The following is a 24000-nucleotide window of genomic DNA, read 5'->3' as shown; positions in this document are numbered from 1 at the left end:
CTCCGTTTCTACCATTTCCAGTCGTGTCCATTTTGGTGCGGTACTATTTCGACAAGGATGAAGTAAATTATTATTATATTCTTAGCGAATAATGTTTTTAGACATTTTCGCTTACTCGGGGAGTAAGCCTGTAAACTACTTTGCTGTTGCTGTTGTTGTTGTTCTTGTTGGGGGTTAGGAAAGCCCTATGGAAAAGCTTAAAAAGGTCTGACAAAGGTGTTTGGCATTGAGTTGAAGATACAGGAATTTTAAGATAGGATATATATGATTTAATGAGTAGGATGAAAATCTAAAAAATGGATAATTTGCATGTTGAACAGTATAGAACAGTTATTTCTAATAAAATATAGCATATTAATTTTAATTTTCGTTGGTGAAATATCGCATTATTTGACTAGATTTTAGCATGCGCCCCAAGTAAGGTTGAGGTCGGATCATGCCTTGAGTATTTCGACGAGAATAAAATTGATGGTGCTTCATAATGAGTGATGTTTCAAAAATGTTCATTTGTTCTTACCATTTCCACATTAAATGTAAAACACACACACAAAAAACTCACTGATTATCTTCCCTGTGGAAGATCTTCGGTGAAGGAATTAGGAATCTCTATCGTGCAAAGAAAAACAAAAGCACAGTTATTGGGAAAAAAAACCCTGTCCTTTGGAAAGGAATGAAAATTCCGTCTTTTTTGGAAGAAAGAAAAGAAACACTGTCACTGTGAAAGGAAGGAAAAAAACTTGTCATTGGGAAAGGAAGGAAAAATAAACCTGTCATTTGGGAAGGGAAGGAAAAACTTCGTTGGGAAAGGAAAGAACCGGTCATTGGAAAAAGGAAAAAAAAAAAAGAACCTTATCATTTTGGAAAGAAAGGAAGAAACACATTGGGAAAGAAAAAAAAACCTATCGTTTGGGAAAGAAAGGACAAAAACTCATTGGGAAAGGAAAAAACCTTGCCATTGAGAAGGAAGGAAAAACCCTCTGTCATTGTGAAAGAAATGGAAAAAAATAGACCTGTCATAGATCGACGAGTAATATCCAGCGTTAAGTGGCGTGATGGTGAAAGAGATTGGTTAGAATTACTCCTCTGCTGGTCGTGTCCTAAACACGTCAGGGCTGGCCCTCATCGAGGCTGACCAGGGTCGTAATTTTCATCATCGGACGTTCATTTTTCTCTTAGTAACCAGCGGACGTTAGCTTTCTTCTTAGAGATTCAAACAAAAGACGTTAATTTTTCTCTTAATAATCAGCGGACGTTAGCTTTCCTCTTACAACCTCAAACAAAAGGCTTTCATTTTCCTCTTAGCTATCAGCGGACGTTAACTTTCATCTCACAACCTCAAACAAAGGGCTTTCATTTTCCTCTTAGTAAACAGCAGACGTTAACTTTCATCTCACAGCCTCAAACAAAAAACTTTCATTTTCCTCTTGATAATCCTCGGACCTTAACTTTCATCTCACAACCTCAAACAAAGGACGTTCATTTTCCTCTTGATAATCAGTGGACGTTAACTTTCATCTCACAACCTCAAAAAAAGGACTTTCATTTTCCTCTTGATAATCAGTGGACGTTAACTTTCATCTCACAACCTCAAACAAAAGACTTTCATTTTCCTGTTAATAATCAGCGAGACGTTAACTTTCATCTCACAACCTCAAACAAAGGACTTTCATTTTCCTCTTGATAATCAGTGGACGTTAACTTTCATCTCACAACCTCAAACAAAGGACGTTCATTTTCCGCTTGATAATCCTCGGACGTTAACTTTCATCTCACAACCTCAAACAAAGGACTTTCATTTTCCTCTTGATAATCAGTGGACGTTGACTTTCATCTCACAACCTCAAACAAAGGATGTTCATTTTCCGCTTGATAATCCTCGGACGTAAACTTTCATCTCACAACCTCAAAGGGCTTTAATTTTCCCTCTAATAATCAGCGGACGTTAACTTTTCTCTTACAGCCTCAAACACAAGACGTTCATATTCCTCTTAAAGCTTAAAACAAATTTGTATAGAACCGTCATAGTCATTATTGTTATTGTACTTCATTTACAGGTGTCGGCGGTGGTTACTGTTCCACCTACAGCCCGACAGAGATTTCTACAGTAGTGTTCTGCTGTGATCACTAAAATTGTTATTGCACGTAAGTAATTTCTAATCCCACTAGGCACTGAGTACACGAACTTGTTACCATTTATCCAGAGTCTATACATGGGCGTCTGTCGTAGAAAAATCGTGATCTCTTACGGGAATTCGACCTTTAAAATAGTAAACCTTGTTAGATTGAAATGCTAATGAAAAGTAAACCAAGAATATGAGCCGGGTATGGCTGATTAAAACTACGGAAAACCTGGTACCTTAACCTTTGACCTTTGGTTGATTGCTCCTAAAAGGTGAAGGTCAACTAATGAATATATATATATATATATATATATATATATATATATATATATATATATATATATATATATATATATATGTTACGCAAAAATGTGGATAATTGCCAAAATGTGTACATTTTGCAATTAATTTTGCCTATTGTGTACAATTTGCAGCGCTTGATGCCTGCAAATTGTACACAATAGGCAAAATTAATTGCAAAATGTACACATTTGGCAATTATCCACATTTTGTAACATATATATATATATATATATGTATCATATATATATATATATATATATATAATATATATATGATATATATATATCATATATATATATGATATAATATATATAATATATATATATATATATATATATATATAATATATATATATATATATATATATATATGCATATGTATATATAACGTTTTATAATAAAAATTAGTAAGCAAATGGGGAATATAGCAAGATTGTCTATTAAGCAGTGGAGCAGCCATACCATATTTAAAGAGGGTTGGTTTAACATCTTGAGTAAATGACATATATTTGTCAACTAAATACTCGCCTTATCATATGCAAATCCAAGTGATTCTTAACTGTTTTCATCGGTTATATTTTTATTTGGTGATTAATTAAAAAAAATAGATTTACCATATAATGGTCGAAGTTTTTTTTTTTATTGTTTATTATGGAAATGTGTTGTTATACATATTACTATTTTAATTCAAATACGTTTTATTATCTGCCTGCAGCATCGTATTTCCTTTTCCGACAGTCATGTTTATTCATTGAGTTGCAAGGCATTTTACAGTCTTTTTAAAAATGAATTTTAAAAGTAGTTTCCTGTGAGTAAATTCCAAATGACTCTACCTCGTTGTTGGAAACTTCAACAAAGCACGTGAAATATTTTTACCAACAGTTTGAAGCCTCGAAGAATTCTACACCCCGAATTGATTTTCGTGGCTCCAACATTTAACTTCAGTAGTGGACCTCAATTGGCGGTCCGTGGTCCATTAGTCATCTATGGTGACATTTTAGGTGGTTCCACGGGACGTTCGCAAAGTTGGTAATAAACTGGAGATTGGCATTTTACATATATGTTTAAATTTACCGAAAAGCTGTCAAAACAGCTTGTGTCACCATTATCAAAAATTATGACAATCTGCAGGTTGTATTTGGTGTGTAAGAAATATATTTTAATCCTTAGTATTTATTGTTTGTTCTTTATTTATCGTTACTCTAAAAAGAAATGGGAAATAATAATTTTTTTTATTGTGATGGTGGCCCATGATTATGAAACAAAATGAGAACCAGTACGACCGGCGGCTCATGATTATGAAACAAAATGAGACCCAGTACGACCGGTAGTCCATGATTATGAAACAAAATGAGAACCAGAACGACCGGTGGCCCATGATTATGAAACAAAATGAGAACCAGTACGACCAGTAGTCCATGATTATGAAACAAAATGAGAACCAGTACAGCCAGTGGCCCATGATTATGAAACAAAATGAGAACCAGTACGACTGGTAGTCCATGATTATGAAACAAAATGAGAACCAGTACGACCGGTGCCCCTTTCTTATGAAACAAAATGAGGACCACTACGACCAAGTAACTTTCCGCTTTCTCGCCATTTACCTCCTTAGTCAACGTGAGGCTTCTTTTGAGAAGGATTTGGAGAACTTACATTTTTAAAGGAATTTGAGGAGGTAGACTAATGGATAAACAAGTTTCTTTTAGTTCATTTCAGAGGAGAGTACAATCGCGCGTCATTATTTTTCTTGGTGTTTGCCTCCTTCAGATTCCTTGAGGCTCATTTGGGGGAATGATTTGGGGAATAATAAACTTTTTCGACATTTTCAAAGCATTTACGCGTAAGGATGAATAGGGTAACCGAAATTGTTTCAGTATCCTGCGTCTACCGGAGGTTAGTTGTGAAAATGATTCGGAGAATAATAAACTTTTTCGACATTTTTAAAGCATTTAAGTGGAATTTACCCCCCTTGTTTAAATGTTAAATGGTAATTGAGATGGGATTCTGGTTTTAAAAAAATTAGAAAAATGTTATCAAGCGAACGGGAATTTCGGAAATATTATTTAATTTGTTTAATTTATTTAATTTATTGTATTTTATTTATTTTCATTTGTAAAGATGAGGTTTAGAGGCAGGTGGGAGAGCAATGGTCGGCTTTTAAGATATTATTACTAAGGACTTTGGAAGTTTCACAGAATGTCTGTAATGGGCGTGATGTCTTTTGGTATGCAAAGTATACTTGAATGTTTTTCTGATTGAAAACAAATTTTTGTTTCTAATTAACAGGGGCTTTTATGCATCTGCTCATACATAGATTTTTATTTGTGAATTTGTTAAAGTTTTTATAATTACAATGTGACGTTGATGGTGCCATAATAATGACAAATGTTTCATTAATTATCTTCGTATTTAAATTAGTGTATAATTACATGATAGAGATGTATCACTCCTTAACCATGAACGATTTAGAAGAGTCCGGTATGATTTTGATGACTCTATAATCACGTTAATGATTTTGCTAATTAGTTTTATCTCCATTCATTGTTACTGCAGAAGAATCACTCTTCGTAGACAAATAGTACAAAATACCAGCATCTTCCCGCAGTAGGAGACCCCATTTCAAAATATTTCTTTTGAAGAATTAAATATATAACTCGCTGAAAAACATACGTCCCACCTGGGACGTCTTTGAACGAGAGATTAAGCGCATAAATCTCTACAATTGCGTCTCTTTCAAACACGTGTCGGTCCAAGAAATGGCGCGGAATATTAAAGAATCTCTTTTGTTTCGTTTTTTGATATTTTCTCTCTGGTTTAAACTGCGTGTATTTGTCTGGATTTGTATGTGCGTTTATTTATTTATTTATTTATTTATTTATTTATTTATTTATTTAAGACATCCACTATTCGTATGGTCACGAAAGTCCCCTCAAGGGGTCTTTCCCCTCACTTGTCTGTCAAAGTATTAGCAATTAAGGACCTCAAGCAAAATCCCATTATTGCTGTGAGTTTGTTGTTTTCCTTCGCGGGAATTTTAATCAAGCTTCGGTGGTTGGTTTGGGGTTGGTTTCTTGGCCACTACGCTCCTTAGTCACCATTCTCCTTAGTCACTGTCCTCCCTAGTTACTATTCTCCTTAGTCACCATTCTCCTTAGTCACCATTCTCCTTAGTTACTATTCTCCTTAGTCACCATTCTCCATAGTTACCATCCTCCTTAGTTACTATTCTCCTAGTCACCATTCTCCATAGTTACCATCCTCCCTTGTTACCATTCTCCTTAGTCACCATTCTCCATAGTTACCATCCTCCTTAGTTAATTCTCCTAGTCACCATTCCCATTATTTACCATCCTCCCTTGTTCCCATTCTCCTTAGTCATTCTCCATAGTTACCCATCCTCCTTAGTACTATTCCTCCGTCACCATTCTCCATAGTTACCATCTCCCTTGTTACCATTTCCTTAGTTCACCATTCTCAATATTAACCATTCCTCCTTAGTTACTATTCTCCTAGTCACATTCTCCATAGTTACCATCCTCCCTAGTTACCATTCTCCTTAGTCACCATTCTCCATAGTTACCATCCTCCTTAGTTACTATTCTCCTTAGTCACCATCCTCCCAATCCTCCCTAGTTACCATTCTTCTTAGTCACCATCCTCCTTAATCACCATCCTCCATACTGTTTTTTTTCCATCTGTCCATCCGCCTGTGGTGTTTTTGTATGGTAACACTGCGTCCCGGGCTTTAGATAGTTACGCTGTCTGTAAGTTTTAGGTAAATAAAAGGATATCTGGGTGTACATTTGCAACTGAAGAGTGTTTCAATAATTTACTGTATGCGAAGTACACCGTTAATATTCGAAATAGGATATTATTATTATTGTTGAATGTAAGCTGAATGTAACTATATCTAAAGCCCGGGACGCAGTGTTACCATACGGAAACACCACAGGCGGATGGACAGATGAAAAAAAAAAACAGAGTATAGTCACCATCCTGTCAGTGTTTTGTGAGAAGCACTCCTCAAGAAATGGGTTATTTGGCGCTTATAAATTGTGACATATGTTGTTTTAAAGCTGTAAACTAGTTGTTTTGGCAAGATGGATTGCTTGATATTCCAGAATTAGGATTAACGGGAAAATCCTGCTTAGAAACAGAGAGATGAGATTTTCACTCTCCTCTGTGGCTTTAAAGGAACAGATAATGCGTCAGTTCTACATTAATGGCAAAATGCTGTTTAATATTTACATTTTATCCTGGGAATTACCACACAGAATTACAGGGGTTAATGGTTAAGTTGGTAATGACTTTACTCTGTTTTTTTTTCATCTGTCCATCCGCCTGTGGTGTTTACGTATGGTAACACTGCGTCCCGGGCTTTAAATAGTTACGCTATGTGTAAGAGGTTTTAGGTAAATGAAAGAAAGGATATCTGGGTGTAACATTTGCAACTGAAGAGTGGTTTTTAAATAATTTATTGTATGCGAATTACACCGTTAATATTCGAAATAAGGTTATTATTATTGTTGAATGTAAGCTGAATGTAACTATCTAAAGCCCGGGACGCAGTGTTACCATACGAAAACACCACAGGAGGATGGACAGATGAAAAAAAAAACAGAGTATAGGTAGGAGACAGTCCTTCGAAACTATAAAATCATAAAATAGAGGACGAACGAGCCGAGTAGTCAAATTAACATTGACCAGCGTTTTGAAGTGTAGCTTACCTCGTACGAGGACATATTAAGAAGACGTATATGAGCATTATCCAGTAATTCCTGCTTTTCTTCAGGTCTCAGAAGAATTACGATGCTTTATTATTTATAAAACAAAGAATTGCTCTAGAACTTCGCTTCTTAACAAATGGTTAATATTTACCCTCACGTAGAAGTGTATAGAGCGTTTTTTAGCTGACATTACATAATTAATGTAGGTACCTATATTCCCCAGGAGGAAGTGTTATTGCTATGTATTTTAGTGATGGCTGGTAGAGCTGAGTCATTAGGTACTGTACTAAACAATGAGTTTTTTCTTTCCTTAGCAAGTTTAGTTTTTGCAGGCGTTATTTTGTGTACGTGAAAGGTATTGATTTTCGTTTATGTGAATTTTTAATGTTGCGATTTATTTATTGTCCGTCTACCCTTTAGTGTGGTTGCTTGATTGTCTGCCATTTTGTCAAGATCAGTCAATACGATTTTAGTGCTATATTGATTTCTGTCTTTACGTTTCTACTGTCATGCAATAATTTTTTGAAATTTATAATTCTTTGAATGTTATACATTCTTCCATTAAATTTCTAAGTAACGTTTCCCGTCAAGAGACAGGTCATCACATAAAGTTGGTGATGCTGTTATTCACTGTAATTAAGTAGTAGTTTTTTTATTTATTTTTTTAATTCATTTATTATTTTTTCATTGAAGTAAAATCGAAGCTGGTGTGAATATTTATTGACCCTTGTTCCTCGTATAAAACACACTTAGGGCTTATGAAGTTATCCGTGTTACACTTCTCATTTTAATTATAAGCATGTATATCCGTATGTTTTTTAGCATAGGCTATGAAACGCTAATGACAAATGTTAGGATTAATCAGTATGTAATGTATGAGATCTTGGAGACGTACGGTGGTTAAAAGGAGTTTTTACGATGAAAACGAAGCTTGCTTGATTTGTAAACGAGAGAGCGACTGGTTTGCTGTAAAAGTTGGCCTGAGAATGATAGAAATTCGACGAAGATTTGGTCTAAATAGTTGTCATGTATGAAAACGTAGAAGAATGTCATGAAGTGGATCTTCCAAATGAGTGGACTGCAAGAGATGAGGTTTTGGTAATTGTTTATGTAATTATTCTGAAAGTTATGAGAGGAAAAATGGAGACAGATAAATTGGTGGTTAAATGAGATGGAAGAAATGTAGAAACGGAAGCATGGGAGGGAGTGGAGCAGTATGCTTAGTAGTAGTTGACTAATGTATATCTGAAGTAGTCTGCTGTATACATGAAGTAGTGACTTGTTTGCTTGCGTTACTTTCAAGTTATGTATATGTACATATATGAGTGTGTATATAGTATATGTTATCCTGTAATGCTTTGAAGTTACGTGTCTATATAATAATATCTATATATATATATATATATATATATATATATATATATATATATATATATATATATCAGCAATAAGTCACCAACAGCATTTGACAAATATGTACGTAAGTAGCTACATGAAAGGTGAAAATTAAGACCGGTACCAAGCGCTTTCGTGTATTGCGTACACTTCCTCGGGGTACAAAGTAAAATAAATAAATAGAAACATAAAACAAGAAAATTTCACAGAACAAAGATCAAAGCCACTAACAAGCAAATTATCGTTACAAATTGTCACTATCAAACAAGTAATTAATACTTTAAAAGTGCTTAAGAACTGAAACTGCAATTAGTACAACAGGCTGTTGATAAGGCGACATTGTATTTCCCTACAATTTTATAAACATGTTAACTATCTAATTTAAAAAGACCTGAACTCAGATTCATAAGTTGATGGTTAAAATGCTTAATAAAGGCAGATTCAGTTATGTTTCTTTTCACAATATGGTTACAAAATATTACCTCAAGATGCATTTTTCACCCAGTCTATACTATGGTTAAAATCATTCATGTGTACAAATAAAGCACTTGTCGATTGACCTGTTCTAACTGCGTAACGGTGTTGTTTTGGACGGTAATCTAGTTCTTTACCAGTTTGACCAAGGTATTTGTAATTACAGCCAGCACAAGGAATCGTGTAAATACAGCCACTAGTTTGTTTTGGGGAATTACGCACAATGACATTTTGAAGCGTTCCTGAATTTTTGTATACCACATTTATCTTGAAAGTTTTCAGTAATTTCTGAATAAAGGAAAGATTTACATTATATGGCAGTGTCAAGATATTTTTTCTCACGAAAGGCTCACTATTGTTACTGGAATAAAAAATATTTCTATTATTCAGACCACCTTGTTAATGTAAAACTTTCAGTTTTTTGTAGCATGTTTTTAAGGGCACTACGGATATGCAGTCCGGAATTCCTAGACTCCGAGAATTGTAAAATTTATGACGTAGGAAATAGGTTAAAATACCCAAAGTTTTTAATTAACAAATCTTTGCAGAAAGCTAGAAATATTTTCTATATGTATATGTATATATATATATATATATATATATATATATATATATATATATATATATATATATAGAGAAGAGAGAGAGAGAGAGAGAGAGAGAGAGAGAGAGAGAGAGAGAGAGAGACTTACCTCTCAAGTCCTTTCTCTTGCAGAACTACAGTTCTTGTATTATTCTATGTAGTATTTATTGAATACATGTTTCAGTTTGTGTTTTTGTATGTATGTATGTACATATATATATATATATATTTATATATATATATATATATATATATATATATATATATATATATATATATATATACTGTATATATAAATAAACTATATATTTATACGCATGTGATTTTTCGTTCATTCAGGTAAAATCGTACAAACTCGAGTAAGTCCCCCAACCAGTTATTAATTTGGAAAGTCGAGGCCCAATTCGTTTTCTCCCTCAAATTGACAGTTGAATGATGTACTAAAAGTGTGAAGATTTTTATGGCAGCTCTCTCTCTCTCTCTCTCTCTCTCTCTCTCTCTCTCTCTCTCTCTCTCGCTTCCTAGCACACAAAAGACGCTTCTGAATAAAACAGGATATTGATTCGCGAATGAATTTTTGCATTGTTTGTGTCCAGGTTTTTCTCTCTCGGTCTTTCTTGTAAAAAATTCATTTCTAAAATGATTTATTGCAGTATCCGCCCAAGTGGGCAGTAGCTACCATTGGAAAAGCCATCGTGCGTCCATCTTTTATGAGAGTTTTTATTTTGCGTGCTATGTTTGTGTTTGCGCGTAAGTTATCGATTGCGTCATGTGAGGGGATAGCGGTACTTCTGCCATCGTGAATGCCAAGATTTATAGACAGGCGTATTATAGCGTAGAGACCTGTTAGTCTACACGATCAAATATAACATGGCTTTTAAGATTCGTCTTCTTGTTAACCAGATTGTTTGTATGGTGTTTTTACGTTGCATGGAACCAGTTTGGTTATTCAGCAACGGGACCAACGGCTTGACGTGACTTCCGAACATCGTCGAGAGTGAATTTCTATCACCAGAAATACACTTCTCTAACACCTCAATGGAAGGCTTGAGAATCGAGGTGGCAGGTCAAGACCATACCGATCACGCCACTGAGGCGCTACGTTAACCAGATTGGTTACGTACGAAGTGAAAATGGTACAAAACAAGTGAAAATTGCAACCGAGTTTTCTGTACAGCGTATAATCAACAACGCCGAAAATAGATCTATCTTTTGGTGGTCTCGACATCATGTTGTATGTATGAGCCGCGACCTATGAAACTTTCAGCCACGACCCGGTGGTGCCCTTTCCTACAGCGTTATCAGGCGCACGATCATGGCTAACTTTAACCTTGAATAGAAAAAATGCGGACAGAAAAAAGTGCGGACAAAAAAAAGTGCGGACAGAAAAAAAAGTGCAAACAAAAAAGTGTGGACGGACTGACAAAACCTCTCAATAGTTTTCTTTTACAGAAAACTAAAAAAAATAATGAAAACATGACACAAATTGACCAGCGTAATCTTTACTTTATCCTTGGCATTTCTGTGGCCTTCTCATTAATAAGTATTAGGCAGTTTACCTTCTTGGCGACTTAATCCGTTCGTGATACTGCGGTACGAACTCAATATTAAGGGAAAATTGCCGTTTACCGTTTAGTAATACTTACTGTGACGTTACTGAAAGCAATTAGGTACTATTTATAAGCTGCCTTTGCCTTAATATATTGACACTTAAGGTCGATTTATTCATATAAATTACAGTTTGCCTCCTCTATCGTATGTAATTAAAGGCCATGTAAGGTTATGAGGAATAACAGACGTAATAACGAACTTCTATATCAGTATTGGATGGGTTAGTTTTCGCTGACAGACAGACAGACATGTTACCATGTTGCTCAGAGCCTTCTTAGTTATTGGATCTGAGTATATTTTTAATTTTCCTATATTGATAGTAAATATCCTAGCAAATCTACCCTCAGCAAGGTATCTGCCTCATAAGGCAAAATTACAAGATGGCATTAGGAAATAGAGTATGATTCCGTATTGTAGTCGTCCCAAACGCCTGCTTTACATTTCGTCTGCTGAATTTGTTAGATTCGTCAGTTGCTTCGGTTTACGCTCATATTCGTAATTGCTTACACATTACGAAGAATCGACCATTGCAATAATGGAAGAAAATGATAGATTGAGGAATAGAGTAGCACTAGAAGTTACTACAGTGTAAGATTATTGGAAAATTGTTGATTGGGAAGCAGTAAGAGTTGCATTAGAAGTTACTACAGTATACGAATTATGTGGAAAATCATTGACTTATAAAAGAAACAGTAAGAGTCGCAGTAGAAGTTACAATAGTACAGGAATAATAGGAAAAAAAGTTATAGACTGAGCAACAATAAAACACTTGAAAGCTCTTGAAGTGGCCATAGCTTCATTGAAGAGGGTGATACTCCCAACATTACCTGCAGTTATTGAATGAGTGGCGCCAGGAAAAAAAAATGATAGATACATATATTTTAAAGCGGTTTTACTCACCGTATGTTTGTCCACGTGTAACGGTCGCAGATTTGGATCAAATAGCAGCTGGGAAGGGTCGAGGTTGACTGGGGACTGGCGACGACCGTGCGTACAAAGCGACCATTCGGGATTGATCAGACCCCAGAATTGAGGACCTGGGAAACGAAGGGGAAAAAAAAGGGTTAATTATTCTCTCTCTCTCTCTCTCTCTCTCTCTCTCTCTAGTAGCCTTTTAAAGGTTCTATTTCTCTTTCTCTCCCTCTCTCCTAGTAGTTTTAAAGTCTCTCTCTCTCTCTCTCTCTCTCTCTCTCTCTCTCTCTCTCTCTCTCTCCAAGTAACGATTTAAAGGTTTATCTCTATCTCTTTTTCCCTTTCCTAGTAGCCTTTTAAAGGCTCTCTCTCTCTCTCTCTCTCTCTTCTCTCTTCTCTCTCTCTCTCTCTCTCTCTCCAAGTAACGATTTAAAGGTTTATCTCTATCTCCTTCTCCCTTTCCTAGTAGCCTTTAAAGGCTCTCTCTCTCTCTCTCTCTCATCTCTCTCCTCTCTCTCTCTCCAAGTAACGATTTAAAGGTTTATCTCTATCTCTTTCTCCCTTTCCTAGTAGCCTTTTAAAGGTTCTCTCTCTCTCTCTCTCTCTCTCTCTCTCTCTCTCTCTCTCTCTCTCGTAGTAGTAGTAGTAGTAGTAGTAGTAGCGTTTTAAAGGTTCTCACCACACTCTCTCTATCTCTCTCTCTCTCTCTCAATCTTAATCCTTTCCCAACAGAAGGCATAAAGAATAATTTTATTGCAGTCAACGTGTTTCATAGATGAAAAAAAAATCCAGGTGTATTTAAATTTGACTTTTATAAAAATGAATTGCGATTAACCAGATAGAATCAGGCAGGTGGAAAATGAAACATCAGCTTCCCTCATGCTATCTCTATAACTCACACAACTATGTTCTGATTCATACTTGTGTATATTTTGTGTGTGTGCGTGTATTTCGCAGCCGCCTAAGACGGCACCCACGTGACTATTGGTTTTCGCTCAGGAATAATTTATAGGCTTCGTGTCGTACTTTGTTTACTTACCTGAGATGCCGTCGTAAGTCCACCACTTCGCCCAGTCCCAGCTGACGCCGAGGCCATCTGTCGGGGAAAAGTGGAACTGTTGATAATTACCTCGCAAGGAACGAAAGGGGGTGATTTGTGCCAACGGCGGGGGAAGTGTCTAAGTACAGTAGATACAACTACAATGTCATTTATTTTTATCTTCTTTGGTACTGATGTGGGGAAATGGGTTCAAGTTGGTTTCCAGTTGGTTTTCGAATTCTGAACGTTTAATTAGTTCGAGTTCTGAAAGTTTATGTTGGTTTTCGAGTTCTGAACGTTTAATTAGGGTTTCGAATTTGAAGGTTTAATTAGGTTTTCGAGTTCTGAATGTTTTAAATTTTCGAGTTCTGAACATTTACGTTGGTTTTCGAGTTCTGAATGTTTAATTAGGTTTTCGGATTCTGAATGTTAATTAGGGTTTTTAGTTCTGAATGTTTTTCATTTTCGAGTTCTGAACATTTAATTAGGTTTTTGAACTCTGAATGTTTCAGTTGGTTTTCGAATTCTGAATGTTTTTCATTTTCGAGTTCTGAAAGTTTACATTATGTTTTCGTTCTGAATATTAAATTAGGTTTTCGAATTCTGAAAGTTTAAGTTCGTTTTCGAGTTCTGAATGTTTAAGCTGATTTTCGAGCTCTGAACGTTTAATTAGGTTTTCGAGTTCTGAACGTTCAAGTTGTTTTTCGAGTTCTGAACGTTTAATAAGGTTTTCGAGATCTGAACGTTTAATTAGGTTTATGAATTCTGAATGTTTAAGTTTATTTTCGAGTTCTGAACATTTAAGTTGGTTTTCGAGTTCTGAACGTATAATTAGGTTTTCGAATTCTGAACTAGATTTCATGATAGGATTGAAAGCGAAGCATTTCATTGGTATGTCGATTTCGACTTCAAGTTGATTTATATGAAGTGGTTCTTCCTTTAAAAAAAAAAAAAACGCGTAATCCGACTTGCAGCTTACTCGAACATGCTAAAATCTACAGTCCTATGGAGCTTTGTTTCACTAAAGAAAATTAAAATGAATACGCTCTATTTTATTAGAAATCCTTTTTATGTACTGTATAAAATGCACATTATTTATTTTTTACATTTTCATTCCAATGAGTAATTCATAAATATTCTATCCTAAAATTCCTGTATCTTTTAACTCGAAGCAAAACACCTTTTGAGGCTTCCTCCCCCACCCCACCCCCCCACCCCAAAAAAAAAAAAAAAAAATAACAACAAAGCATTTCGTAGGCTTACTTCCCGAGTAAGGGAAAAGTTTAGCTAAATTTAAAAGAACGATAATAGCAAAACAAGTGTCTGAATTACATATACATATATATATATAATATATATATATATTTATAAATATATATATCATATATCTATATCATATATCATATATCATATCTCGTATATTCAAGCAACGATGCAGTTAACTAATTTTATCATATACAGCTTCAAGAACATCCAAACCTCCACTTCGTAATAGTTCCTGCTGTCATTTTCTCAAATGAATAAGTGACCTTATCATTTCAGAAACATAGCGAAATCAATTTCCCAATTATCTCCGATATCTGCTGGATGAGTCACGAAGAGAGAGAGAGAGAATGTTGCTGACTACGCTAATCTCCAAGTGCTGAATCAGTGTGTTGCCTTTTTCGAGGCTAATTAAACTGCCTCTTTGCTGTGAGCGACAGGACATTAAAACGATATTGTATACAGCGCTCTACACTTGACTTCAGCGCGCGCTCTCAGCAGGAAGACAATGAGCAGAGCAGAGCAGAACAGAGCACATGGAATGTATTTAGAAAGCGGAGAGGGGAAAGAAAGGAAGGAGGGAAGGAAGGAAGGAAGGATAGAGAAAAGAATCATGTGGGGAAAGGGGTGGGAGAGAGACATAGTATAAGAGAGAGAGAGAGCCAATTTTGGAATGGAAAGGGGGAAACGTTTCTGGGGAGAGAAAAGAGAGAGAGAGAGAGAAGAGAGAGAGAGAGTCAGGAAAGACGAACAGGCTGACAAATATACAGTATCTAGAGAGAGAGAGAGAGAGAAAGTTGTGGGAGTCAAGAAAGACAGGCAGACTGATAGATATACAATATCTACAAAGAGAGAGACAGAGAGGAGAGAGAGAGAGAGAGAGAGAAGAGAGAGAAGAGAGAGTCTGAAGACAGGCAGGCTGACAAAGATGTAGAGTATATGTGTGTTATATATATATATATTATATATATATATATATATATACTATATATATATATATTATATATATATATCTATATATCTATATATATATATATGAGAGAGAGTCAGGGTAGACACGCAGTCTGACAGACATACAGTATCCAGAGAGAGAAAAAAAAATCTGGTTAGAGAGAGAGAGAGAGCCTGGGGAACAAAACAGAGAAAGTCTTGGAGAGAGAGAGAGAGAGAGAGAACAAAAAAAGAGAGGTCAGCGAAGGGAAATAGACCTGAGTGATTCGATGAAGGCAGTCAGTCGGTGCTCCTGGTGGAGAGATAGTTGTGTGCAATTCTCCTCACGGAGAGAGATAATGCAGTTACACAGATGGTGTAATTTAGAAGCCGAATGTCTAACGGGGAAAGGGTGTGCCGAGGGAAGGAAGGAAGGAACCCTGGGTTCGTTTGGATAAACACGGGGTGTATACACCAGGGGGGGCCGCTTAGCCACTCGGACCCCCTTGGTAACAGACGGGAAGAGACGGCTAGCCTGGAATGGACAGGAATGAGACAGGTCGAGCCGATCTGTAATATGGAATATTTGGTTTCGTTTAAGATGTAGTGAATAGGACACTTTAATAAATGCAAGACAAGTTGATGAACATTGAGGTGTAGACAGACAGACGGACGGGGAAAAGGCAAAAAAAAAAAAACAATAAAAAAGATAATTAGACGGCCTGATATGAACTGAATAATATATTGTTATTATTATTATTATTATTATTATTATTATTTATTATTATTATTATTATTATTATTGTGGACTTGGTTATTGCAGCTACATTACTGTTACAGTTAAATGGTCGAGGAGAAACTGCTGCTTGCATAAATTTTCCTTGAGTGCAGGCTGAGGATTTTTAACTTAAATTAATCATCAAATTCCACTTGTTTTATGCTAATTACTGTTGTTTCTCCCATTACTGTTATTCGCGAAATTCACAATTAACTGTGAAACAAGCACCGAAAGTTATTGAAAGTCATGGCAAATCCCTCCAACCTGAGTTGATCAACAAGCGACCATGATAGCAGATCTACAATGAAATTCAGATTAAAATAATAAAGGAAAGTTAACCAATTAAAATAGTAACTGTGTGCATAAATAAACACCACCTGAAAGATAAATGTCTGAAAGATTAAGGACAATTAGCATGGTGCATTGAGATGACATTTCAGCCATTTGTAAACGATGGGTTTCAGCTTGAATGACATTACTAGGTCGACTGTCCCGTGGTTTGAAGAAAAGGAATTATAAGTTAGTGACTAAGGCAGGCGAACGGACTCTCAGTATGAAGGGATGGAGATAGAGAGACCTTTAGGTTCTAGCAAAGTGGCAAAATCTGCTAAAGAGTAATTGTTTACAACTATCTCAGAGAAAACAGGAAGATTGCTCGGTAGTGGACCTCTCAGACACAAATGGGGAACAGTTTTAGTAGACCTTTCAGACACAAATGGGGAACAGTTTTAGTAGACCTTTCAGACACAAATGGGGAACAGTGATAGTGGACCTCTCATACACAAATGGGGAACAGTGATAGTGGACCTCTCATACACAAATGGGGAACAGTGATAGTGGACCTCTCATACACAAATGGGGAACAGATTCAAGTAAGAATACATATTAAGATAATAATATAGGCCTTGCTTGCTGAAAGGAAGACAGAGTTGGCATATTTGCAAAATCAAGTCACTCAGAGGACAAGACCTGGAAATAGGCAAACAGGGACTGAGATGGGTCTACAGACAGAGAAAGTTAATGACAGCTTGCCTTTGTGACAGACCTTCACAAACAGAGAGGGGGCCTCAAATGTGTGAGGAAACAGATGTAAAGAAACCAGAACGGCAATAAAGATGAAAGACTACCTGGTAAGACAAGGAGAGAGAAAGACAGAGAGAGAGAGGGGGAGCGGTGGGGGAAGGCAGACAAAGTTGTAAATAAATATATAGCATGCAAAAAAATATTTTAAGACTAATATCTATCCAATCATAGATGCAGAATCGGTTAGATAAACATCAGAACTTTTCAGAAGCGATTTGGAGTATGAAATACAAAAATTAAGACAGAAAAGCAGGTAGAATGTGTACATCAAGACAAACAGATGGGGGTCAAAACTGTCAGCCCAGCCCCACCGGCCCCATCCCCCCCAAAAAAAAATTGACTAGTGTACAGAAATTCAGAAACGAACCAAAGGAAGGTCACGTTTAGACAGGTGGACAGACATAGACAGAGACGTAAACAAGACAGAGTTCAGAGCAGAACAGACAGTTCGACATAGACAAGGAAACAACTGACCAAGGTCAGCAGAAACGTGGAAATGTAATGACCTTGACCTGGACAAAACCAAGATCAGCTTACAAAACAAAACGTTCACCTCCAAAAAAAATAAAAGTGTAACTGATATTACAAAAGAAATCCCCGTCAAGTGATACGCAGACAGACAGACAGACAGAAAGACAATGACAAGCAAAGAGGGAAAGAGAAGGAGGGAAGACAGTCGAAAAGGCGAACAGAAACAAAATCGCTTGAAAGAAAGATGGAGATTTGATGGGAATTGTTCCCAAAACCCTTTTGTGGAATTCTGATGGAGGGACGGATGGATCTGGAATTCTCGATTTTGACTGACATTTTAATTACTTTATCAATTATAGCACGCGGCTTCGTATTCTACCCTCAGGAGTGAGGGGATGACGCTGAGGGGAAAAATTGTCCATATCGTCTTTGGATGAGTTCTCTCTCTCTCTCTCTCTCTCTCTCTCTCTCTCTCTCTCTCTCTCGCTGGTTTCTCGTCTGGTGTTGATATCATCGTTTCCTAGTATTTTTTATTTCTATTTTACCTCATACTTCGATTTTTTTTAATACAATGAGAACGTAATTGTTAAATTCCGTGGGGGCGTAATAATTAGATATCATTTCATTTATTTTTTTTTTTTTTTTCAGTTTAGTGATTTAGATGCAATTTATTATAATTAATTATATATATATATATATATATATATATATATATATATATATATATATATAATATATATATATACTAAAATATATTTCTTTCTCCCTCATGCATATGTAAAGCCATAAAATAACCATGTGTGGATACTTGCGTGTATAATCTTCAATAGGCAAATAATTATTTTTCAATTTACTTGACTTGTTCCTTGATTAGTTATCAATGGACGATGCAGTAATCTCACCACTTGATACTTAATCCATAGTCGCGGATTAAAACTGTCAGCGAGTGATTGACGCGGAAGAGAAAAGCTATGTACAAAAACGAGATTGTTACCGAAGAGAACCATACCAAGTTGTTCGTTCCTCAGTTCCGGAGACATTTCCAGACTGTAAATGGCATCGTGGAGATAGTAAATGTCCAGCTCTGTATTTGATTTTTTTTATTTCTTTTTCTTTTTCGTGGGGCTCTCTTACCTTTAGTGTTGTGACGTCATGTGGATCCACTCGATCAGGTAATTACTCTTTTATTGCATGATATAGTTGATCAGGTAATTAATCTTTTATTGACGAATACAGTTGATCAGGTAATTACTCTTTTATTGCATGATACAGTCGATTAGGTAATTATTCTTTTATTGCGTGAATACAGTCGATCAGGTAATTAATCTTTCATTGCACGAATACAGTCGATCAGGTAATTACTCTTTTATTGCATGAATACAGTCGATCAGGTAATTAATCTTGTATTGCATGATATAGTCGATCAGGTAATTAATCTTTTATTGACGAATACAGTCGATCAGGTAATTAATCTTTTATTGCTTGAATACAGTCGATAAATTAATTAATTTTTTATTGCTTGAATACAGTCGATCAGGTGATTAATCTTTTATTGCTTAAATACAGTCGATCAGGTAATCTTTTATTGTATGGATACAGTCGACCAGTTATTTAATCTCTTAAAGGAGAATGCATCTTTAACTCGTCGTTTTTGTATAGGTACTACTGAGAGACTGCAGAGGTAAGAGCATTTTTATTACTAAGAAGTTTTTTTTTTTTTTTCAAAATACAATGAAAACCAAAATTGTATGATGTAGGAATTTCCATTGAATTTGGAAAGGAATCAGGGGACCTGGCAGCCACTGTTTCGGTGAAAATAATGATTAAATTTAGTAGACTTAAACAGTAAAGAAAATATTTATTAAATTTAATAGACTTAAGACGTCAAAAAGGCCAAACAAATTTTTTTTAAAGTGTAGACACCATTGCTTTAGTTGAAATATTATACAACACTGTAGCATACTGTTTAGGAAAGCTGGGTAAATGTAATACAGGAGTATATCATAAATATAGAAACTAAATCATACGGAGAGATTAATTGCCACAATAGGTGAATACAATTCATCCAACACCTCTCTGTAGTTAGCAGTCATAGTCATCATGAACCATGCACCTTCATAAAAAAAAAAAATAAGTAGATCCCCGTAATATCAAATGGCAACAGAAACCACATGATAAATTACAATAGCTGGATTTAAACAAAATCCCCCCCCCCCCCCCCATTCCCCCCACAACAGTGCAGCAAAGGAAAAAGATGAAAGTTTGCTCCTTTTAGCAAAGAAAGCAAAAATTCTCTTATCACCATGCAGCTAAATGGATCTCTCTTAACATATTTGTGTATTTAACTTAGTTGATAGATGAAACAATTGTTCCTTAACTGTTCTGGAAAGGAAGCCCCTTCATAGTCCAAAAGAGCCGACGGTAAGAATGTGGCGTCCCTTCCTGTATCTATTCTTTCTTTTATTGATACATTTATTTCCCGTTGCCTCTTTTTCCAGACCCTCTCCCTACGTTCGGCAATCGTCGAGAAAGATCATCAAGGAAAATGATGGCGGTACTCTCCCAGAGTAAAGAAACACAATAAGGAAAAGCTATCAAACAACATCTCAGGTTTACTCAAGGAATCTACGGTCAGTCATCTGTTGATATATAGGTACCTATTGTCTCTGTAAAAGACACAAGCCATAAGAATCGCATCAAGGTTAATACATTTGATATAACTATTATTTGTTGTAGGCATTAGCGTGATTGGATCCCCTTTAGAGAGAGAGAGAGAGAGAGAGAGAGAGAGAGAGAGAAGAACAAAAACAGAGAGAAGAAGAAGAGAAAGACAGAAATAGAGAAGAAGAAGAAGGAAGATGAGAGAGAGAGAAGAGGAGAGAGAGAGAGAGAGAGAGAGAGAGAGAGAGAGAGAGAGAGAGAGAGAGAGAGGAGGAAGAGAAAGAGAGAGAGAGAGAGAGAGAGAGAGAGAGCAGAAGAAGAAGAAGGAGAATGAGAAACAAAGGGAGAGAGAGAGAGAGAGAAGAAAAAATAGATAAGAAGAAGACGAAACAGAAGAAGAAGAAACGGAAGAAGAAGAAAAAGAAGACCTTACCTTACCTTACAGACCTTACAGTTCGTTCGGGTTGCCCCAGGTCCCTCAGTGTGAGGCGCCTCTAATGTCTACCAGAGAGTTGCTAGTACATCTTCCGGTATTAGTTTTGCATCTTCCAATCTTGGATGGTCTGGGATGCAGTTTAGATATTTGTCGAGCTTATTCTTAAACACATCTGACGCTCACTCCTGATATATTCCTCAGATGAGCTGGCAACGCATTGAATAGACGCTGCATTATCGATGCTGGTGCGTAGTGGATTAATGTCCTGTGTGCTTTCCTTATTTTTCCTGGTATAGTTTTGGGCACTATTAATCTACCTCTGCTTGCTCTTTCTGATATTTTTAGTTCCATGATATTTTCTGTTATTCCTTCTATCTGTTTCCATGCTCTGAATTATCATGTAGCGTTCTCTTCTCCTTTCTAGACTATATAATTTTTAAGGATTGTAGTCTTTCCCAGTAGTCTAGGCTCCTTAACTTCTTCTATTCTAGCTGTAAAGGACCTTTGTACACTCTCTATTTGTGCAATATCCTTTTGATAGTGCTACATATCATATTGCAATATTCAAGTGGACTACGAACATATGTTTTTATAAAGATAATCATGTGTTCAGCTTTCTTGTTTTGAAGTGCCGTAACAACATTCCCATTTTTGCTTTACATTTTGCCAACAGAATTGCTATTTGATCATTGCATAACATGTTCCTATTCATCATCACACCAAGGTCTTTAACTGCTTCCTTATTTGTGATTGTCTCATTATTAGGTCCCCTATATGCATATAGCTTTCCTTCTCTGTCTCCATAATTTATTGATTCAAATTTATCAGAGTTAAATACCATCCTATTTACCTCTGCCCAATCATATACTTGTTAAGGTCTCTTTGTAGGAGCGTTCCTATCTTCATCACAAGTAATTTCTCTACTTATTCTTGTGTCATCAGCGAAACTACTCACTACCGAATCCTTAACATTACTTGTCTATGTCTTCAATCATAATAACAAACAATATTGCAGCTAGCACCGTACCTTGTGGCACACCGGATATTACCTTGGTTTCATCCGATTTCTCATCGTTTGCAATAACTATCGGTGTTTTCTGTTGTGTAAAAATTCTTTTAACCATCTTCCTACTTATCTACGATATTGTGCTTTTCTAATTTTCTTTGCTAATATATTATGGTCTACTTGTCAAAAGCTTTTGCAAAGTCTAGATAAAACCACATCTGTTTTTCATTTCCGCTTTTCATATTTTGAAATATGTTCTCACGGTGGACTAACAGTTGGGTTTGTGTACTTTTTCCGGGTACGAACCGTGTTGTCCTATATTAAACAAATTATTTTTATTAAATGTTTCATAATATTTTTCTTCATTACCCTTTCATACACTTTCATAATATGTGATGTTAGACTCACAGGCTATAATTACTTGCCTCTAGTCTTGATCCACTTTGAAAGTAGGGGTGATATATGCTAATTTGTGCTCATCTAAATCTTGCCTGTATCTACACTTTGTCTTAATAATATTGCAAGTGGCTTTGCGATAGAATGAACTACTTTCTTTAACAAAATAGCAGGGACTCCATCCGGCCCTGCAGCAGCTCCTTTTTAATTTCATTAATTGCCTGCACAATATCAGCTTCATTAATTTCTAGTCAGCTAAATATTCACTATTTTCTTCCCTTACTTCTATATCATTATCTTCATTATCTATTCTAGGGGTGAATTCTTCTCTTATATCGTTCTGCCAGTATGTTGCAAATTTCCTTTTTTTCATTCGTTAATCTCCCTTCAATTCTCAGAGGGCCTATTTCTATTCTTCTTTTATTCATCTTCTTCGCATATGAGTATAATAGTTTGGGGTTTTGCTTGATATTTAATAGGGTTTTTTCTTCCAAGTCCCGTTTTTCATTTTCTTTTGATTGTATAATCTTTTGTTCTGCATTTTCTATCTTACTTTTTAGTTCTATAACTTTCCATGCATTTTTTTTCTTTTGCAAGACCTTTTTCCACTTTCTGATTTTCTGGAACAAGATCCTTCTGTCTCTTGGTATGCATGAATGATGTTTACTTTTCTTCTTCGGTATATATTTTTTCCACTATTTTCTCCAATATTTTATATAATATCTCCGTATTTTACCCTTATGTCATCACTTACGAAAATGTTATCCCAATCTTTGTTTAATTCTTCATTAATTTCTGACCATTTTATATTTTTACTGTAGAAGTTGTATTTTCCATATCCTTCCCACTTTTTCATTTCTTGCTTATCTCTATTTTCACTTGCTTTGGAATGAACTGTTAATTCTATGACATTATGGTCTGAAATACTCGCATTATAAACTATTATTTCTTTAACATAATTCATCTCGTTCACAAATACTAGGTCTAAAGTATTTTTCCTTTCTTCTTGTTGGCAGGTGATTTATTTGTTGAATGTTGTATTCTAGTAGCATATCCTAATAGCTTTTTCAAATTGCCTCTTATCTTCTGCACTACTATTACTCTCTTTTATATGTATAAGTACAACCACAATCTCCTATTTTCGTTCTTTCCATTCTACGAAAGGAAAGTTGAAGTCACCAGATAGGTAGAATAGTCCAGTCCTTGTGATTTTCTACATATATCATCCAATTTTTCAATTATTAAGTCCAAACTCTTTAGTATTAGGAGGTCTATATATACTACTGTTCATCAATTTTCAGATTCAAATTCTACCGCTATTAGTTCACATTCTGAGTTACTATATTTCTATATATTTTTCCTTGTTTTTTTTTTGTCTTTCCATATATTGCGGTTCCCCCTTGATTCCTATTTTTTCTATCTGATCTATAAGTTTTGGAACCTTTTATTTTGATCATCATTCCCAGTCTCTTGGGAATACCAGGTTTCACTTATATTCATTATATCTATTTCTTTCATTTTGGGTTAGTTCTTCTAAGTACTCTATTTTTCTTTTTTGAGTTACTCGTAACTAAACCCTGCGCATTCATCACTATGATGGTTTGCGTGTTTTGTTTCTCCTTCATTAATAATGGTAGTAATAAGGATTTTCCCATGTCTCTTTCCTGTTCTGGTATGTTGTTCTTTTTTTCATTTCCAGAAATTCTGACATTAAAAATCCAACTTTTCCATAATATTTGATCTTCCTTCATCATAATTATTCATTTTGTGTCTGAATCTGCAATTTTCTCCGTTTCTGCAATATCCTCTT

At 35.6% G+C, this 24000-nt stretch overlaps 2 protein-coding genes across 4 annotated transcripts in view; one reads left to right on the top strand and one right to left on the bottom strand.

Annotated features, from left to right (window-relative positions):
* LOC135210092 (gastrula zinc finger protein XlCGF26.1-like) overlaps positions 1-24000 on the top strand; it is a 798432-nt gene that overhangs the window by 699685 nt on the left and 74747 nt on the right. Inside the window, exon 4 of one of the 3 annotated variants that reach the window (XM_064242891.1) lies at positions 20190-20321. The exons of the other annotated variants lie outside the window; for them this stretch is intronic. The gene's annotated coding sequence lies outside the window, so the exon portion shown is untranslated. The remainder of the gene's footprint in view (positions 1-20189; positions 20322-24000) is intronic. 3 annotated transcript variants of the gene reach the window in all.
* LOC135210094 (carbonic anhydrase-related protein 10-like) overlaps positions 1-24000 on the bottom strand; it is a 221850-nt gene that overhangs the window by 151159 nt on the left and 46691 nt on the right. The window contains exons 2-3 of the mRNA XM_064242896.1: positions 13167-13223; positions 12116-12252 (exon numbers count right to left, since the gene is read on the bottom strand). Coding sequence (XP_064098966.1) covers positions 12116-12252; positions 13167-13223 — 194 coding nt within the window. The remainder of the gene's footprint in view (positions 1-12115; positions 12253-13166; positions 13224-24000) is intronic.

The sequence above is a fragment of the Macrobrachium nipponense genome, chromosome 39, assembly GCF_015104395.2.
Source record: "Macrobrachium nipponense isolate FS-2020 chromosome 39, ASM1510439v2, whole genome shotgun sequence".
Lineage (NCBI taxonomy): Eukaryota > Metazoa > Arthropoda > Malacostraca > Decapoda > Palaemonidae > Macrobrachium > Macrobrachium nipponense.
This window is presented reverse-complemented; position numbering and strand designations above follow the sequence as displayed.